This window comes from Pseudopipra pipra, chromosome 22 (assembly GCF_036250125.1).
Source record: "Pseudopipra pipra isolate bDixPip1 chromosome 22, bDixPip1.hap1, whole genome shotgun sequence".
Lineage (NCBI taxonomy): Eukaryota > Metazoa > Chordata > Aves > Passeriformes > Pipridae > Pseudopipra > Pseudopipra pipra.
In genome coordinates, this window is record NC_087570.1 from 5,224,340 (window position 1) to 5,237,915 (window position 13,576).

The 13,576-nt window shown below is 47.8% G+C and overlaps 2 protein-coding genes and 1 long non-coding RNA gene across 3 annotated transcripts; 2 read left to right on the forward strand and 1 right to left on the reverse strand.

Annotated features, from left to right (window-relative positions):
* The first annotated feature begins 4,213 nt into the window (after window positions 1-4,213).
* LOC135425884 (arylacetamide deacetylase-like 4) lies at window positions 4,214-8,503 on the forward strand. Its single transcript, XM_064678633.1, has 4 exons — window positions 4,214-4,622; window positions 6,300-6,516; window positions 6,684-6,747; window positions 7,428-8,503. Exons 1-4 carry the CDS (start codon window positions 4,461-4,463, stop codon window positions 8,200-8,202), a joined length of 1,218 nt encoding a protein of 405 aa, XP_064534703.1. The 5' UTR covers window positions 4,214-4,460; the 3' UTR covers window positions 8,203-8,503.
* On the reverse strand, window positions 7,109-13,135 carry LOC135425887 (uncharacterized). Its single transcript, XR_010435789.1, has 2 exons — window positions 12,890-13,135; window positions 7,109-8,152 (listed from the first exon to the last, which is right to left on the reverse strand). It is a non-coding gene; the product is annotated as an uncharacterized LOC135425887 (long non-coding RNA).
* Window positions 9,641-12,040, forward strand: CFAP107 (cilia and flagella associated protein 107). The gene is given in 7 exon segments (XM_064678924.1): window positions 9,641-9,647; window positions 10,010-10,047; window positions 10,921-11,014; window positions 11,017-11,097; window positions 11,700-11,760; window positions 11,762-11,919; window positions 11,922-12,040. Coding segments are annotated over 7 exon segments (501 nt in total). The 3' UTR covers window positions 11,984-12,040.
* Window positions 13,136-13,576: the final 441 nt, after the last annotated feature.

Sequence of the window (13,576 nt, forward strand, 5' to 3'; positions counted from 1 at the left end):
CTAGAATCAGGGAATGGCCTGGGTTGGAAGGAACATTAAAGCTCATCTCATTCCAAGCCCCTGCCATGGGCAGAGACACCTTCCACTAGACCAGGTTGCTCAAAACCTCAAATACTCTAACAAGAAAATAAGACTGATGCATTTACTTTTGCAGAGCACATTAGTTAGGTGCCCCCTCCTCCTGCCCCCCCGTGTTAGTTCCCATTCTCTCTTCTAAATATCCTTGTTAAAACTACATATTCCAAACTACTTAAAGCATGCCCACAAGAGAGGAAGCACTATGTCGTGCCTGCAGATCAGCTGAATGAGACAATTCAACCTCCACATTCACTGGCTTTGCTTGTAAATGCATGTCATAAACTAGAACTCCCTGCAGGACTCGGCTGCTGCCTCTGAACACTCACTCTTACCATCCACACTCCAAGGATTCCCTATACAATACCAGGCCCTTTATCAGTGCCACAATTACCATAAAGATAAACAGGATATTAAACACATTGACTCTTTGCCAATGTGGTAAGTGCTGGCCCATTGCATAACACCTCCAAGGACTTTAAAGTGTGTGACACTTGCCAAGATCTCTTGGAACTGGGACAGCTCTAGGGCTTAGAGCTACCTGAGAAAGCCAAACCAAAGAAAGGCATGAAGACATGTCATATTTGACTACGTGAAATGGCATTTTTGAATCTACTGCCAGTGATACTGCTGGTGATTATTGTTGCTTCATTCATATTAGCAATCATGAGAACAATTCAAACTCAGTTTGCCCATTGCAGCATCCCTCCTGGAGTGAGCCATCCCGGACGACTTCGATTTATACTTGCTTTTATGATTGTTACAACTACTCTGGTGAGTAACTCTGCCATGATTTCTGCCAGAAACGTGGGTTAGGTGATATTTTTGTAAAGTTGTATGTGTAAATACCTGAGTCCTACTGGCTGCATCAAGGCTTAACTGATGACTTTTATTTTTGGGGGGCTTACTTGAGAGGACAATTTTTTGTAAAATCATTTCTGTTAGACCTGAAATAGAGTTTCAGCCAGATTTTTCCCTAATACATAGGGATTAAGTCAACCATAAGTGCCCAAGCTTTATCAGCTGAGCTTCCTTAATTAAATTTAAAATTAAATATTTATAAAAAGTGAGATTACTTTGATTTCCACTTTAGCTAAGCACACATGATGTTTTTAAGGCCATTCTTGGAGCTTTCCAGTAACAAGGACGGCTGGGTAATGGAAGTACCAGTAATGGAAGGCTGGGTGCTTTTTAAGGAGATGAAAACAGAAACCCAGGAAACCTTAGAGGGATGAGAGACACCTGGGCTGCACAACTGGGGTGAAGCTGTTGGACTTGATGAGGCAGAGATGGGAACTCCTTTTCCCTGCCCTGACAGAGGGAGTGGGACATGAGGCCCTACCTGCTCCAGGGCACCTGCTCATGTATCCATCCTCTCTGGTTCCCTTCTGGTGGAGAACAACTCTGGTGGAACAGGGAGAACCCTGCAAACGTGATGCCCTGGTGCCCCTCACCCGGTGCCCCCTCAGGGCTCTCCTGCACCCGGGGGCAGCAGGCGTGGGGTTCTCCCCCCTGCTTTGCCCACCTCTCCCCCCTCTCCCAACAGAGAGATGGAGGGAGAGGGACAGAGATGATGTCAGAGATGAGATGATGATGAGACAGAGATGGAAACTCCCTGAGACATTTTGCCTGACAGAGAGAGTGGGACGTGAGGGCCTACCTGCTCAGGGGCACCTGCTCACTGGGCACCTCATGGCTCCATCTCCTCCGGTGCCTTCTGGAGGGGACCCACTCTGGCAAAGCAGGGAGAGCCTCACCAACATACGTGACACCCTGGTGCCCCTCACCAACTGCCCCCTCACCAGCTGCCCCTCATTATCTGCTCCTCACCAGGTGCCCCCTCAGGGCTCTCCATCCGTTGGGGCAGCAGGCACGGGGTCTCTCCCCCTCTCTCGCTCATCCCAGCTCTCCTCCCTCTCCCCACAGGACAGGATTTTGGAGAAGGTGGGACTGTGCAGCCACCTGGCCATCAAAAGCTGGTCGGTGTCAGCCAGGGGTGTGGCAGGAGAAGGCTCTGTCCTCCCCCTCATCCCTCTTTCCCTCAGGCCGCCGCCTCCCCTCGCAGCGCCGGCTCCCCAGGGAAGGTGGATGTGGAGGGTTGGGAAGGGCACGGGCAGGGCAAGGACAGGCAGCTCCCCCTGCCCTGCCCGCAGCACTACACACGGAGCAGGCAGCAAACCATCCTCCAGCGTGTTCCAGATACCCACAAAAGGGTCTGCCAGCACATCACCAAGGAAAGCAGCTCGGTGGTGGTGTCCGTGGGGTGACTCATGGCCGGGCTGCCCCCCTGGAAGCCTTGTTGCTTCCCGTCACTTCTCAGCACCACGGGGATGCACGGCCTGTGGGAACGCTCCCTGTCAGGGATCCATTCCACAGGACCCTGGCTGGCCAGGCAGAATTTCAAGGGGACTATTTTAATTTCTCCCCCTCCCTCATCATCTAATGGTGCACACACAGCCCACAGTAAGGTCCGTGTGTCTCCATGCTGGCACCACACAGGACGAAGGAATGCTTTCCTAAAGAGTGTTTCAGTGTGTTGAGAACTGGCTAATAAACCAGCTTGTAAAATGGTGATTCAGTGATCTGTTTAATTAGGTGTAATCACCCTGTTTTGTTGTACAAGAGGAGGCTGGAGGACAATGGTGGTTGGGTGACCTGGTACCACCTCGAGGATGGACTCCATGGAATCATAAACTCATTTGATAGTGACTGGTTGTCATTTTCATCTGGAAAAAGGGCATTGGACAAAACTGTTGCATTCATAAAAGGCCTGGAAAAACAACTCTCCCTCTTTGTTTCTCCCATTAACATCTCTGTTTAGGCTCCCAAACATCAGGTAGTGGTTGTCAGCAAAAATGTGGCACTCTTTGATGTGTAAAATACTGATTCTGATATCCATGAACTGCAAATTGCCACTGGTCTTTTCCTCATAAGACTCCTGACAGTTCACTCTTTAAGGGTTGAATACCTTCCATTTACTGTGTTTTCTTTGAAATTGGCATCTGATTGATTCCAAAATTATTTACTTCTATATCAATAATCTATGTGGAATTATGTGGATTAAATCCTGTAAATTATAGTGGATCAGGATCTTTGTCCATTTGGTAAGCTCCAAAGCATGACTTAACTAAGAAGTACAAGCTAAGTAGATAGTGAGCTGAAGGGAAGAGTTGGAGGCAAACTGTGGATAAATAGGCAGAGATCAAGGTCTCAGTGAGGAGATTAATATATTCCATGGCTGCAAGAGTAGCAGTGTGAGGCCATAGTTGATTGGGAACACCTTGGGGGAGGCAAGTAAGGGCTACCCTAACTTTGAAATAACTGTAGCTCTATAAACCCCTATTTAATGTTGGGATGTCTCCACTATACCCACTTAGGGCAGGAAATACTGTTGAGATGAAATGCTGACAGCAGGTTTTAGAAAGACAGAAAGGATCAGTGACTTGGGCTCCTGAACTGTGTGTACTGAAAGGATCAGCTTAGAGACAAAATATGAAACAAAATGTTTTCATGTTCTTCCAGATGGTGTTCCCCAGTAATATCGTTATCTAGAATCTGTGCTGTGATTGTGTGCTAGAACTTGTGAATCTGTGCTTTCTCCATGGCTTGACAAGGCAGTGTGTTCCTTGACATGATGCTTCATTACACCCTGCTGATGAAGGCACGGAAGAACAGCAGGGAGCACACTCACAACAGCCAGACTGAGGACGCGAAAATCACGGAATCACAGAATTGTTAGGGTTGGAAGGGCCCTCTGGAGATCATTCAGTGCAAGTCCCCTGCCAAGGCAGGGTCACCTGGACGGGACACAGGAACGCGCCCAGGTGGGTTTGGAATGTCTCCAGAGGGGGAGACTCCACACCCTCCCTGGGCAGCTGTTCCAGTGCTCTGCCACCCTCAACGTGCGGAAGTTGCTCCTCACGTTGAGGCGAAACTTCTCGTGTTTTAGTTTATGGCCATCGCCCCTTGTCCTAAGGAAAAAAAATCCCACAAGACCGAGGAAATCAGAACTTTCCCAGAGAAATCCCAAGCGCTGCCTTCCCTTTCTGTTCACCGCGCAAGGGGCAGCCCTTCCCCGAGCGAGGCCAGCCCTTCCCCGGGCATCCTCCCGACAGGGCCGAGGCTCAGACACGGGGGGCGGTGTCGCCGGGGCCCCCCGGGCAGCGCGGCCCTTCAGTTCGCCGGTTCCGCGCGCAGGTCACGCCGGGCCCTCCCTGAACCGAGATTACCCGGCCGGCGCCTCCGGCCGTTCCGCGCGGCTCCCCCCGGCCGCGGCCGCACCATGACCCCTGCGGCGGCTTTGCGGAGCGGCCGCACTCGGCCCGTGACGGGGCCGCGGCTCTGCCGAGCGGGGCGGGCGGGCCGAGCGGGGCCGCGGCCGGGCCATGGCGCTGCTGCCCGCGCTGCTGCTGCTGCTCGTTCCCCTGGCGGCGCTGGCGGCGGCCGCGGTGCTGCTCGGCCTGCCCAGCTACGACATCCCGCCCGGGGTGAACCAGCCGGCCAAGCTGCGGCTGGTGCTCGCCGTCCTGCTGGGCACCGCCGCCCTGGTGAGTCGCGGTTTGGGGGGTGGCGGGGCAGGGGGAGCGGTTTGGGGGGACCCCGAGGCGCTGCGGGGGATTGGCGGGGGCGCAACGGTTGCGCTAAACATGGAGAGCCTGGATGGGGACCGGCGGGTCCCCGCCCGCTCCGGGGGATGCTGGAGGCACCGCATCGCGGGGTGGTGCTGCGGGGAGCACCCCCGGGCGGGTCCTGCCCCGGCCACCCCCCGTTGGGTTCTGCCCCGAGCATCCCCAGAGCACCCCCGGGCGGGTCCTGCCCCGACCACCCCCCGTTGGGTTCTGCCCCGAGCATCCCCAGAGCACCCCCGGGCGCCTTCTGCTTGCCCTGGGCAACCCCGGCGGGTTCTGCCCCACGCACCTCCCCTCGGGTTCTGCCCCGAGCATCCCCACTCGAGGATGCTGCCCCGCTCGAAGATGCTGCCCCGGCCATCCCGGTCGGGCTCTGCCCCGAGCATCCCCACTCGAGGATGCTGCCCCGGGCATCCCCGGGCGCGGCGCTGCCCATGTCGCGGGCAGACGCCGTTCGGGCTGTGTTAGGGGTGGTTGCCATTGCAGCCCCCATTTGAGGGCTGGGTGGGGGTTTGCCTGATAACTGCCCGCACCTTTAGGCGATATCACCTTGCACAAGGAAAGCTACAGCCCTTCAGCTGTTCCTGCCGTGGCTCTGACATTTATGGCACACAATCCGGTTAGGGCTGCTTTACTTAATCCCTGGACTCCCTTTGGCAGCATTGCATAAACGGCCTTAGAGCCCTCCTCAGCTCTGGCGCTGTCACTCTCTCTGTCTTTGAAATTCTTAAAATCTTCGATTTCCTCCGTCACTCCTTTTGCCACAACATCACCCCTTATATCACACAGACTTTGTTTTCCTCCACACAGGTTCTTAAACCATTTACATCCTCTTTAAATTTACTGATAAAGCTGCCCAGCTCTCCTGAACCTTCACTATTTTTAATGCCCCATGAGTCTGTCTTTATCCACTAGCAGGTGACAAGGGAGTTGATAAAGACAGACTCACTGGGCATTAAAAATAAGGATCTTTAGCCAGTGAACAGTGTAACAGTTTATGTGTTTGATCACCAACTTCTTGTTTGTTCACTTATTACATCATATTTATATTCTAGCTTGCAAGATAGCATTGCAAGAGCATTGGGAAAGCAAGCAGCTTCATTCTGTTCAGTAGATCTGTTGTGCAAATAAAAAGCAATAACTAACTTGCACAACACAGCTCAGCACTTTAGATTTGCAAATTCACTGAGTTTTATGGTCTAATTCATGAATATCAGTTTCTGCAATGAAGAACTGGTTCTACATATGGCAGTTCATTGCTGTTACCAAGTGTAAATGAAACAAGAATGAGCACAAAGGTGTGCAGGACAATACTGACAGTTAAAATATATACTGCAAGACAACCAGTTTGGTTGACCTTTACAGAATTTCTGATGTGACATTACAGTGACATTGGAGTTGAGTTGTACAAGTAAATTTTTTTACAGGCTGTAGGATGTGAGAACTTGGGAAAACTGTTGTTGGTTTTTTTTTTCCGAATCAGAGCTCTGTATAATTTCCCTCAAATACAGTTTGATGTAAGTATGATGCAGAGTTTTTATACCTTGCCTAACTCAAGACTTTTAAAGATGCCTTAATCTCTTTCACCTTTAACAGGGAAGGATTTTGGAGAAGACTGGGCTTTGCAGCCAAATCAGTTTTGGCCGATATGTGCGACAGGGACGGAAACTAGGGCTGGATCCAAAGCTCTTCATCCAGGATCTGCAGTTTAATGAAGTACCTGTGAGGGTTTATCAGCCTAAAGCTACCTCTGGTGGGCGAAGGAGAGGCATCCTCTTTTTCCATGGAGGAGGCTGGGTATTTGGAAGCCTTGGTAAGATACTTCCCGGAGGAATCGTAGTAAAGTCTTTTTTACAAAATAGAAATAAGCATGTGGTTTGGGAGGGAGGAAGTCAGAAGCCTTTCTGGAATGAGCATTCCCTAGGCTGTCTCAAAGATGAGGGCAATAGCAAAGCACTGATGACAGTATTTCTTTTCCAGATACCTATGAGAAGGTGTGTCGCTACCTCTCCAGGGAGAGTGACTCGGTGGTTGTGTCTGTGCAGTAAGTGAACCCTACCCAGTTCTGTTGCTGGGAGATTATTGTTGCTGTGGTGCCACAGCAGAGCTGCACTGGTTTTGGAGATGCTCTTTTTCCTCAGAGAAATTTCTGTAGAAGTCAGTGAAGCCCATAAAGAGAGAAAGAGTGATAATGGAGATTTCACAGCCCTTAACTGCTCATGCCCAGAGGTGCTCAGGAAAGATACATATGGAAATGTTTGGCACATTAAGGAAATATATAAAAGCCAGTCAAAAACTTGGATGAAAAACATCTTCCTTATGCTGAACATATGAACATGAAATAAGATCCTCCAAGCAATTGGGATCTATAGGAAAAGAGAGAATAATCACATGTATTCCTCCCGTTTTAACATAGGAAGCAGAGGCACAAAATGTTTAATTTTCTTGGCAAGAGTACAGAGGAAGTTTTGAGTGTGACTAAGACCTTGCACAATTCCTTGGTCAGATCCTTAATCAGAGGCAATCCTACTTCAGTGAGTCCTTGTGACTGAATACACAATTTACAGCTTATGTGCAGTCACAAACTGAGGAGTGCCTGCTTAGGAGGTGATGTGGAACAAGAGCACCCCAAAATGATAGGGCTGAAGGGCAGAAATATGACACCATTTCCTGATTACTACTGACAACATTCCCTTCTCTCACACTTGCCTCTCTGTGTCCCAGGTACCGTCTGGCCCCCGAGCACAAATACCCCGCTGCCTACGAGGACTGCCTGAACGCCACCCAGCACTTCCTGCTCCGCCTGGAGCACTACGGCGTGGACCCTGCCCGGGTCACTGTCTGTGGGGACAGTGCTGGGGGCAACCTGGCAGCTGCTGTGAGCCAGACCCTTGCAGGCAGGTCAGACTTCCCCAAACTGCGTGCTCAGATCCTGCTCTACCCGGGCCTTCAGGCCCTGGACTTCAATTTACCGTCTTATCATCAAAACCGAGGAGTCCCCTTGTTATTCCGAGAACGTGCTGCTTTCTTTGCTTTGCTGTACCTAAATGGAGATGCACTGCACATGCAAGAGGTCTTGGAGGGCTCTCATATTCCTCCAGACATGAGGGTGAAGTACACGAAGTGGGTGAGTCCAGACAACATCCCTGAGAAATTTAAGGTCAGAGGTGTGAGACCACGTAGGCCCACTGATTTTATAGCTGAAGTTTATGAGACGGTGAAGAGATTCTGTGAGCCCAACCTGTGCCCTCTGTTGGCTGAAGACTCTGTTGTTCAGCAGCTGCCAGAATCTTTCATCCTGACCTGTGAGTACGACGTGCTGCGGGACGACGGCTTGTTGTACAAGAAGAGGCTGGAGGACAACGGTGTCCGGGTGACCTGGTACCACCTCGAGGATGGATTCCATGGAATCATAAGCCTCTATGATTATTGTGGTTTCTCATTTCCATCTGGGAAGAGGGGATTGGACAGCGTTGTTACCTTCCTGAAAAGCTTATAGTAAACATCTTAGATTCCACGAGTCTGTTCATGCCTCAACCTAGGAAAATATCTTTTTAGGATATTTAATATCAGGTGATGGGTAGTCAGTCAAGGGCAGCCAATTAAGAATGATAAACAAAGCTCATCAGAACCTCATTCCAGCTGTTAGTTGGAACATGGGATATGCAAACCTTATACAAGCCTGTACCATGCTGCAAGCCCTTACCTTTAGCTCTGTCAGTAAAGGAGAATGGTACCTTGAATGGACATCCTGGTCTGTACCAGCTGTTTAAAATAAAATGTGTGTGTATGAAGAGAAACTGTGTGTTAGCAGGTATGTGTGGTGTGTTGGTGCAAGGTGTTCTGAACTCTGTTAAATCAAAAGAACCCACCTCAGCTGACTTTAGTGGGTTAGAAGCCACTGTTTTGGTCAACAATAAATATGATGCAGCCTAAAACGTGGTCACTGTCACTGTGGGGATAACAAACAAATGGTTCCATGGCAGCTCCACACATCACCCACATTTCTCAGCACACAGGCAGGACTGGAGCCCCTTTCTACCCCAGTTTTAGCACTGGACTACTGGGTAATGTTTAACCCAGATAATTTGAAGGATGGTTCCAACAGCTGGGGAGGGTCGTGCTGGTGAGGCAAAGAAATATGTTTCCATCACAAAAAGGTGGATGGGATTGGTGGAAAATTGAACCCAAACACTCTACTACAGTTCTCTTTGGAAACTGGCTGGAGAAGAGGACAAGAGGAAGATTGGGAAAGAAAAAGGGGAAGATCAGGAAGGTGGGAGCAGGAACACAGGGTCAGACCCAGTGCTGTGGGGGTAGTACAGGGCTGCAGCCATCAGCTGGAGTCCAGGCTCATCACAGAAGAGTGATAAAAGGAAGAAGGATAAACATCTTGCTTGGCCTATATTAATTCTTTCTGTTTATCATCTGCCATTCCTCTCCCTAAGCCAGGGCAATTAAAAGTGCTATGGCCCTTCTTAGGGCAGTCACTTGAAGCTGCTCTACCACTTACATACAGGTGTTCAACAACACAGACAATACCAACATCATGCAGGAGAGGCTTCATTAATCCTCCAGAATTTTATACTTCTCAAAACTTGTATCAGAGGATCTTTAATAACTTGATATTGGTTTCATTTGCTTCTAGAAACAAGAGCATCTTTGCTAGCAGAGCTGCTCCACAGATTTCATGCCCTGCCTAAGAGCTCAGCAAAATTTTGTCATTAGATATTTAACTTTGTCAAAACATGCCAGTTAGGTTCAATATTGGAGCTGTTCAGGCAAATCCTCCTGACTCTGCTAAAATTACTTCCCTTAGATATTTTTTTTTCCTGTAGCAAAATGCCAGACTGTATTGCAGAGCCTGGCTGCTGCAGCAGAAATAGGAACAAAGGGGGAAAACCAAGTTAATTCATTCTTTTCAGATGCTGGTTCACATGGCAGGTAGAAGTATTTAACACCAAGCCATGGCCAATTTTTCAAGGACTGTACTTATATATTTATTAATAATTAACAATGATAAATATTAATTTATAATTAGCAATATTTTATATATCTTATACTAAGGAACCAATCCAGAATTTTACACTGGCTGATTATACCAGCTGAGACAAAGTTCAGAACCCAGACTTCTGCCCAAAAAAGTCCTTTTTAGATGCATAGAGGAAGAAAGGAGTACTGGGACAGAGCTGCTGTGATGACTGGGCTGCCTTAGCTATACTGAATTTTGTGTATTTCTCCTGTCTATAAAAGACACTGTGAAACTCAGCAGCAGCTTATACAGGAAAGTCTTTATCTACTCACAGACCAAACACTGAGGAGAGCCATGATGGAGAAATTTGAGGTAAGGAAAAGAAAATTTCAGTGTGGGGCTGTGTGTGCCAACATTCCAGACAGGGATGATCTGTGACTAATACTTAAATCCTATTTTATATATCCTTAAACAACTGTATGTGTAATGGAAGGCACTGCAGCTCCCTGGCCATTCCCAGGCCACAGAGCTCCCCTGCAGTTCTGATTCCAGAGGGATCCCTTCCAAGGCAGACAAACTGCTTGGTACCCTCTGGATGTTTCCCGGTCTCTGCCTTGGAGGGTGACCAGGGCACATGAGGAGAACCAGTGTGTTCCTACCAGCTGGGACTGGGTATTGTGTCTTCAGGGCCCTCCCTGAGCTCTAACAGGAGCTTGGTGGTAAAATAGGATTATTTGAATCAGCACACCTCCAATTTACACAAACAAACTGCACTTCAATGAGGCCCAGATCTTTCACAATATTTTTCCCACAAGTGTCATCTGCTAGAACATCCCTTTCACCGGGGTGCCTCAACACCCCCAGATATTATCACTCTCTCCAGACAGGCAGCTGGAAGGTAGGATATGCAATGCTACTGCACCACAAAACACTTAAGCAGCACAAGACAATCAGCTTTTCATTTCCAGCCTTCTTAAATGTGTCTGCAAATCCGTGATGCGTGTGTGGAAATCAGCCTAATCAGATCTCATGACATGCAGATGCAGTTGCTTAAGTTAACTGGAAATTTACTTTGCTTGAAATGCAAATGCCCTTATTTTCAGGGATTAAATTTTAAGTAAAAGTAATACAAGGACTGATATCACAGTGTGATATCACTGGCAGTACAGTCAGATCAAAAGCACACTGAGCCACCTGAATGCTGTGCACAAGCAGCATGATTTCATCATGTGCATCTCATTTCAGAGCCTGCCACTGCAGCATTTCTTCACCCATCACAAGGAACAAAGAAGCCAAAATTTAGTATTGGAGTGTGACAATAACTGCAATAAACATGGTTACAACCTGTGCTGCCTCCCCTCCAGAGCTGAAGTGGATGCAGGTTGGCCTGGATTCCTCAGAAGTCAGATTTCCCCATTCTCAGTAGTTTTGGACTTATTAATTCAATCAGGTGGAACATGGTGCAGTGGTCAATATATGGATTTAGAGCCAGGAACCTCCTTCTGTTTTAATTCCGAAAATAGATCTTGTGGTGACTTTTGGCCACTTTCTTACCCAGTCAGGAGCTCAGTTTTTGGATTGATAAAGTGGAAATGTTGTCCATACAATACCTAATCACCACAGGAAGCAGGGAAGGAGAGTGTCAATGGGCAGATTTCTCTCCCCTTTTCAATACCAGCTGAAGGCAAGGAGAGCTGTGGGATACAAGTAGCAGGAGAATTCATGGACTATTATGATGTTTCTAAATTTAAGTGAAATGTAAAGCTGTGCTAACTTTTTTAATATCTACCGAAGAGGCTATGAAGAGTCAGGACTCCTGATTGATGCCATTACTGCAGTTCCTGTTGATATCTAACAGTGATTTTCCAGCCAGAGGAAGACACACGTGCCCTGGGAACAAAAGATCTGTTTTGCCCTTACTCTGCTGTCAAACTAGTACAACCATCCCCTATGACAACTGTGGAGTAGAAACACCAGAACCAAAAATCTAATTCCATAATTTCTGACATTTCATCGTGTCTCAGAACCACCCACCAGCTCTGGGCTTCCCGAGCTCCTGATGGGGAACTGCACAAGAAAGAAGCTGAGTCCAGACTGGTGTCTGGACCAATTCCTGTGAAAGCCCAACAGTTTCTGCTTTTGCTCCCTGTCAGCTGAGACACCCAGCTAAAAACTCATGCTCTCCCTTCCAGCCAGGGACATCTTCCCCAAAATGCTGTAGAATCCTGGACTGTAAAGGGGGTCAGAATATCTGTAAGGCTTTGGCCAACTGCTGAGAGACAGAACAGCCAGGGACAACGCTGTGTAAACTGCTTAGGGTGATCTTAAGCACTGCTTAATATAGATTGTTGTGTGAGCTGTGCCATGTAGAAGGGATGAGAATTAGGTTATATAGGCACAGAGCTTTTTACTAGTTAGAGCAAGTTGCTGGATTACATCCTGACCTGCAGGTGGCCAGGAATATTTCAGAAGATATTAAACCACAGAAAACAAATTTTTTATCTTTTGGTTTTTAGTCAATGAACAGTTGCAGTAAGAAAAAAAAACAACAGCTGGGATTGAACCTGAAAGGACATAGACCTCATAATTGCTTTGCCCTTTGTTTTGTCATTTTTACACAGCTTGCTGTGCCTTTTTTTTTTTTTTGAAGAAAGAGCAGAAAAGAACCTTGTGTTATTCCATATTATGCCTGAAACATCCAAGAATAAAGCAAACCTATGAAATAGCTGCATATGCAAGGCCAAGGTGAAACAAGGTTCCTCCCAGTGCAGGAAGCAGGCAGACCTTGATTGCCCTTGGCTTTACATACAGAACAGCACTTAAGGGTAGATAAGCTGCAGAGTAAACTCCATTAGCTGACCTTGAATTACCAAACTGTAAACAGGAGGGAACAGCTCTGGGTGGCCTTTCCAGCCCTGGATAGGCCACCCTGAGACTTCACTCCGTTGAGGAAGCACCAAAACGACCTATGGAAAAAGTGCTGGCAGAAGCCCAAATTCTTATTGCCCTAATGTGCAACTTCTGCCTTGAAATCACGTTTGGTCCAGAGCAGAGATCTGCAAAGCTCAGCTGCTCTGGGGCTGAGGCTCAACAATAAACCTGCAGCAAGTTAGATTCAATATATCTGGAATTACTTCAACACAATTCATCATATTTTTTTTGCTCAAGATTAGCAATATCATAGTTATTTTTAGGAACAAGATAAAGCATATACCTTAGTCTTGGCATGGACAAGCCCCTGGCCATGGTCTGGCTGGAGTTCTACGTCTGCAACATTTTAGCCACCGTGATTTAGGTTTGCTTTTTCAAGGTTGGGTTTGCTACTGAAGGGCATTGGCGACTCGGGCGTGTGTGCAGAGCAACAGTGGCACCTATAGGCAAAGGGATTCATCCGTGAGCCACCCAAAACCGGCTGCGGGACAGGTACGAGCCCCTCAGCTGGGGGCACGAGCCAGAGAGCAGCGTTGTTAATGAAATCTTTTAGAGACGCAAGAGCCCGGATAATTAGATAAGCGTTATATGGGTTTTTTTTTTTTTTTAGGCTTCAAAGCCCCAGGGAGATCAAAGGCAATTAGAAAAAATTGAAAGCAAAATAGGTGAAAGTCACTGAATCACAGCCAGCTATTAGTGCTGTGCTATTAAAGGCATTCTCTTGAAAAAAACACCTCTAAAATAATCCATAAAGAATGGATTACAATGGAATGAAAACCGGTGGACACAGAAATTCTTGTATCCACAAGGAAGTCCTCCATATTAATTTTATTGCCAATATAACTATTAAAAGTGTATTTTTCTGTTTGTTCCCATCTGCTGATATTTTTAGTGGCAATACCAGTCAGGCACCTTTATAGCACAACAGAGCCCAGATAATACCTAGAATGCAGCTTAGAAAATTACACAA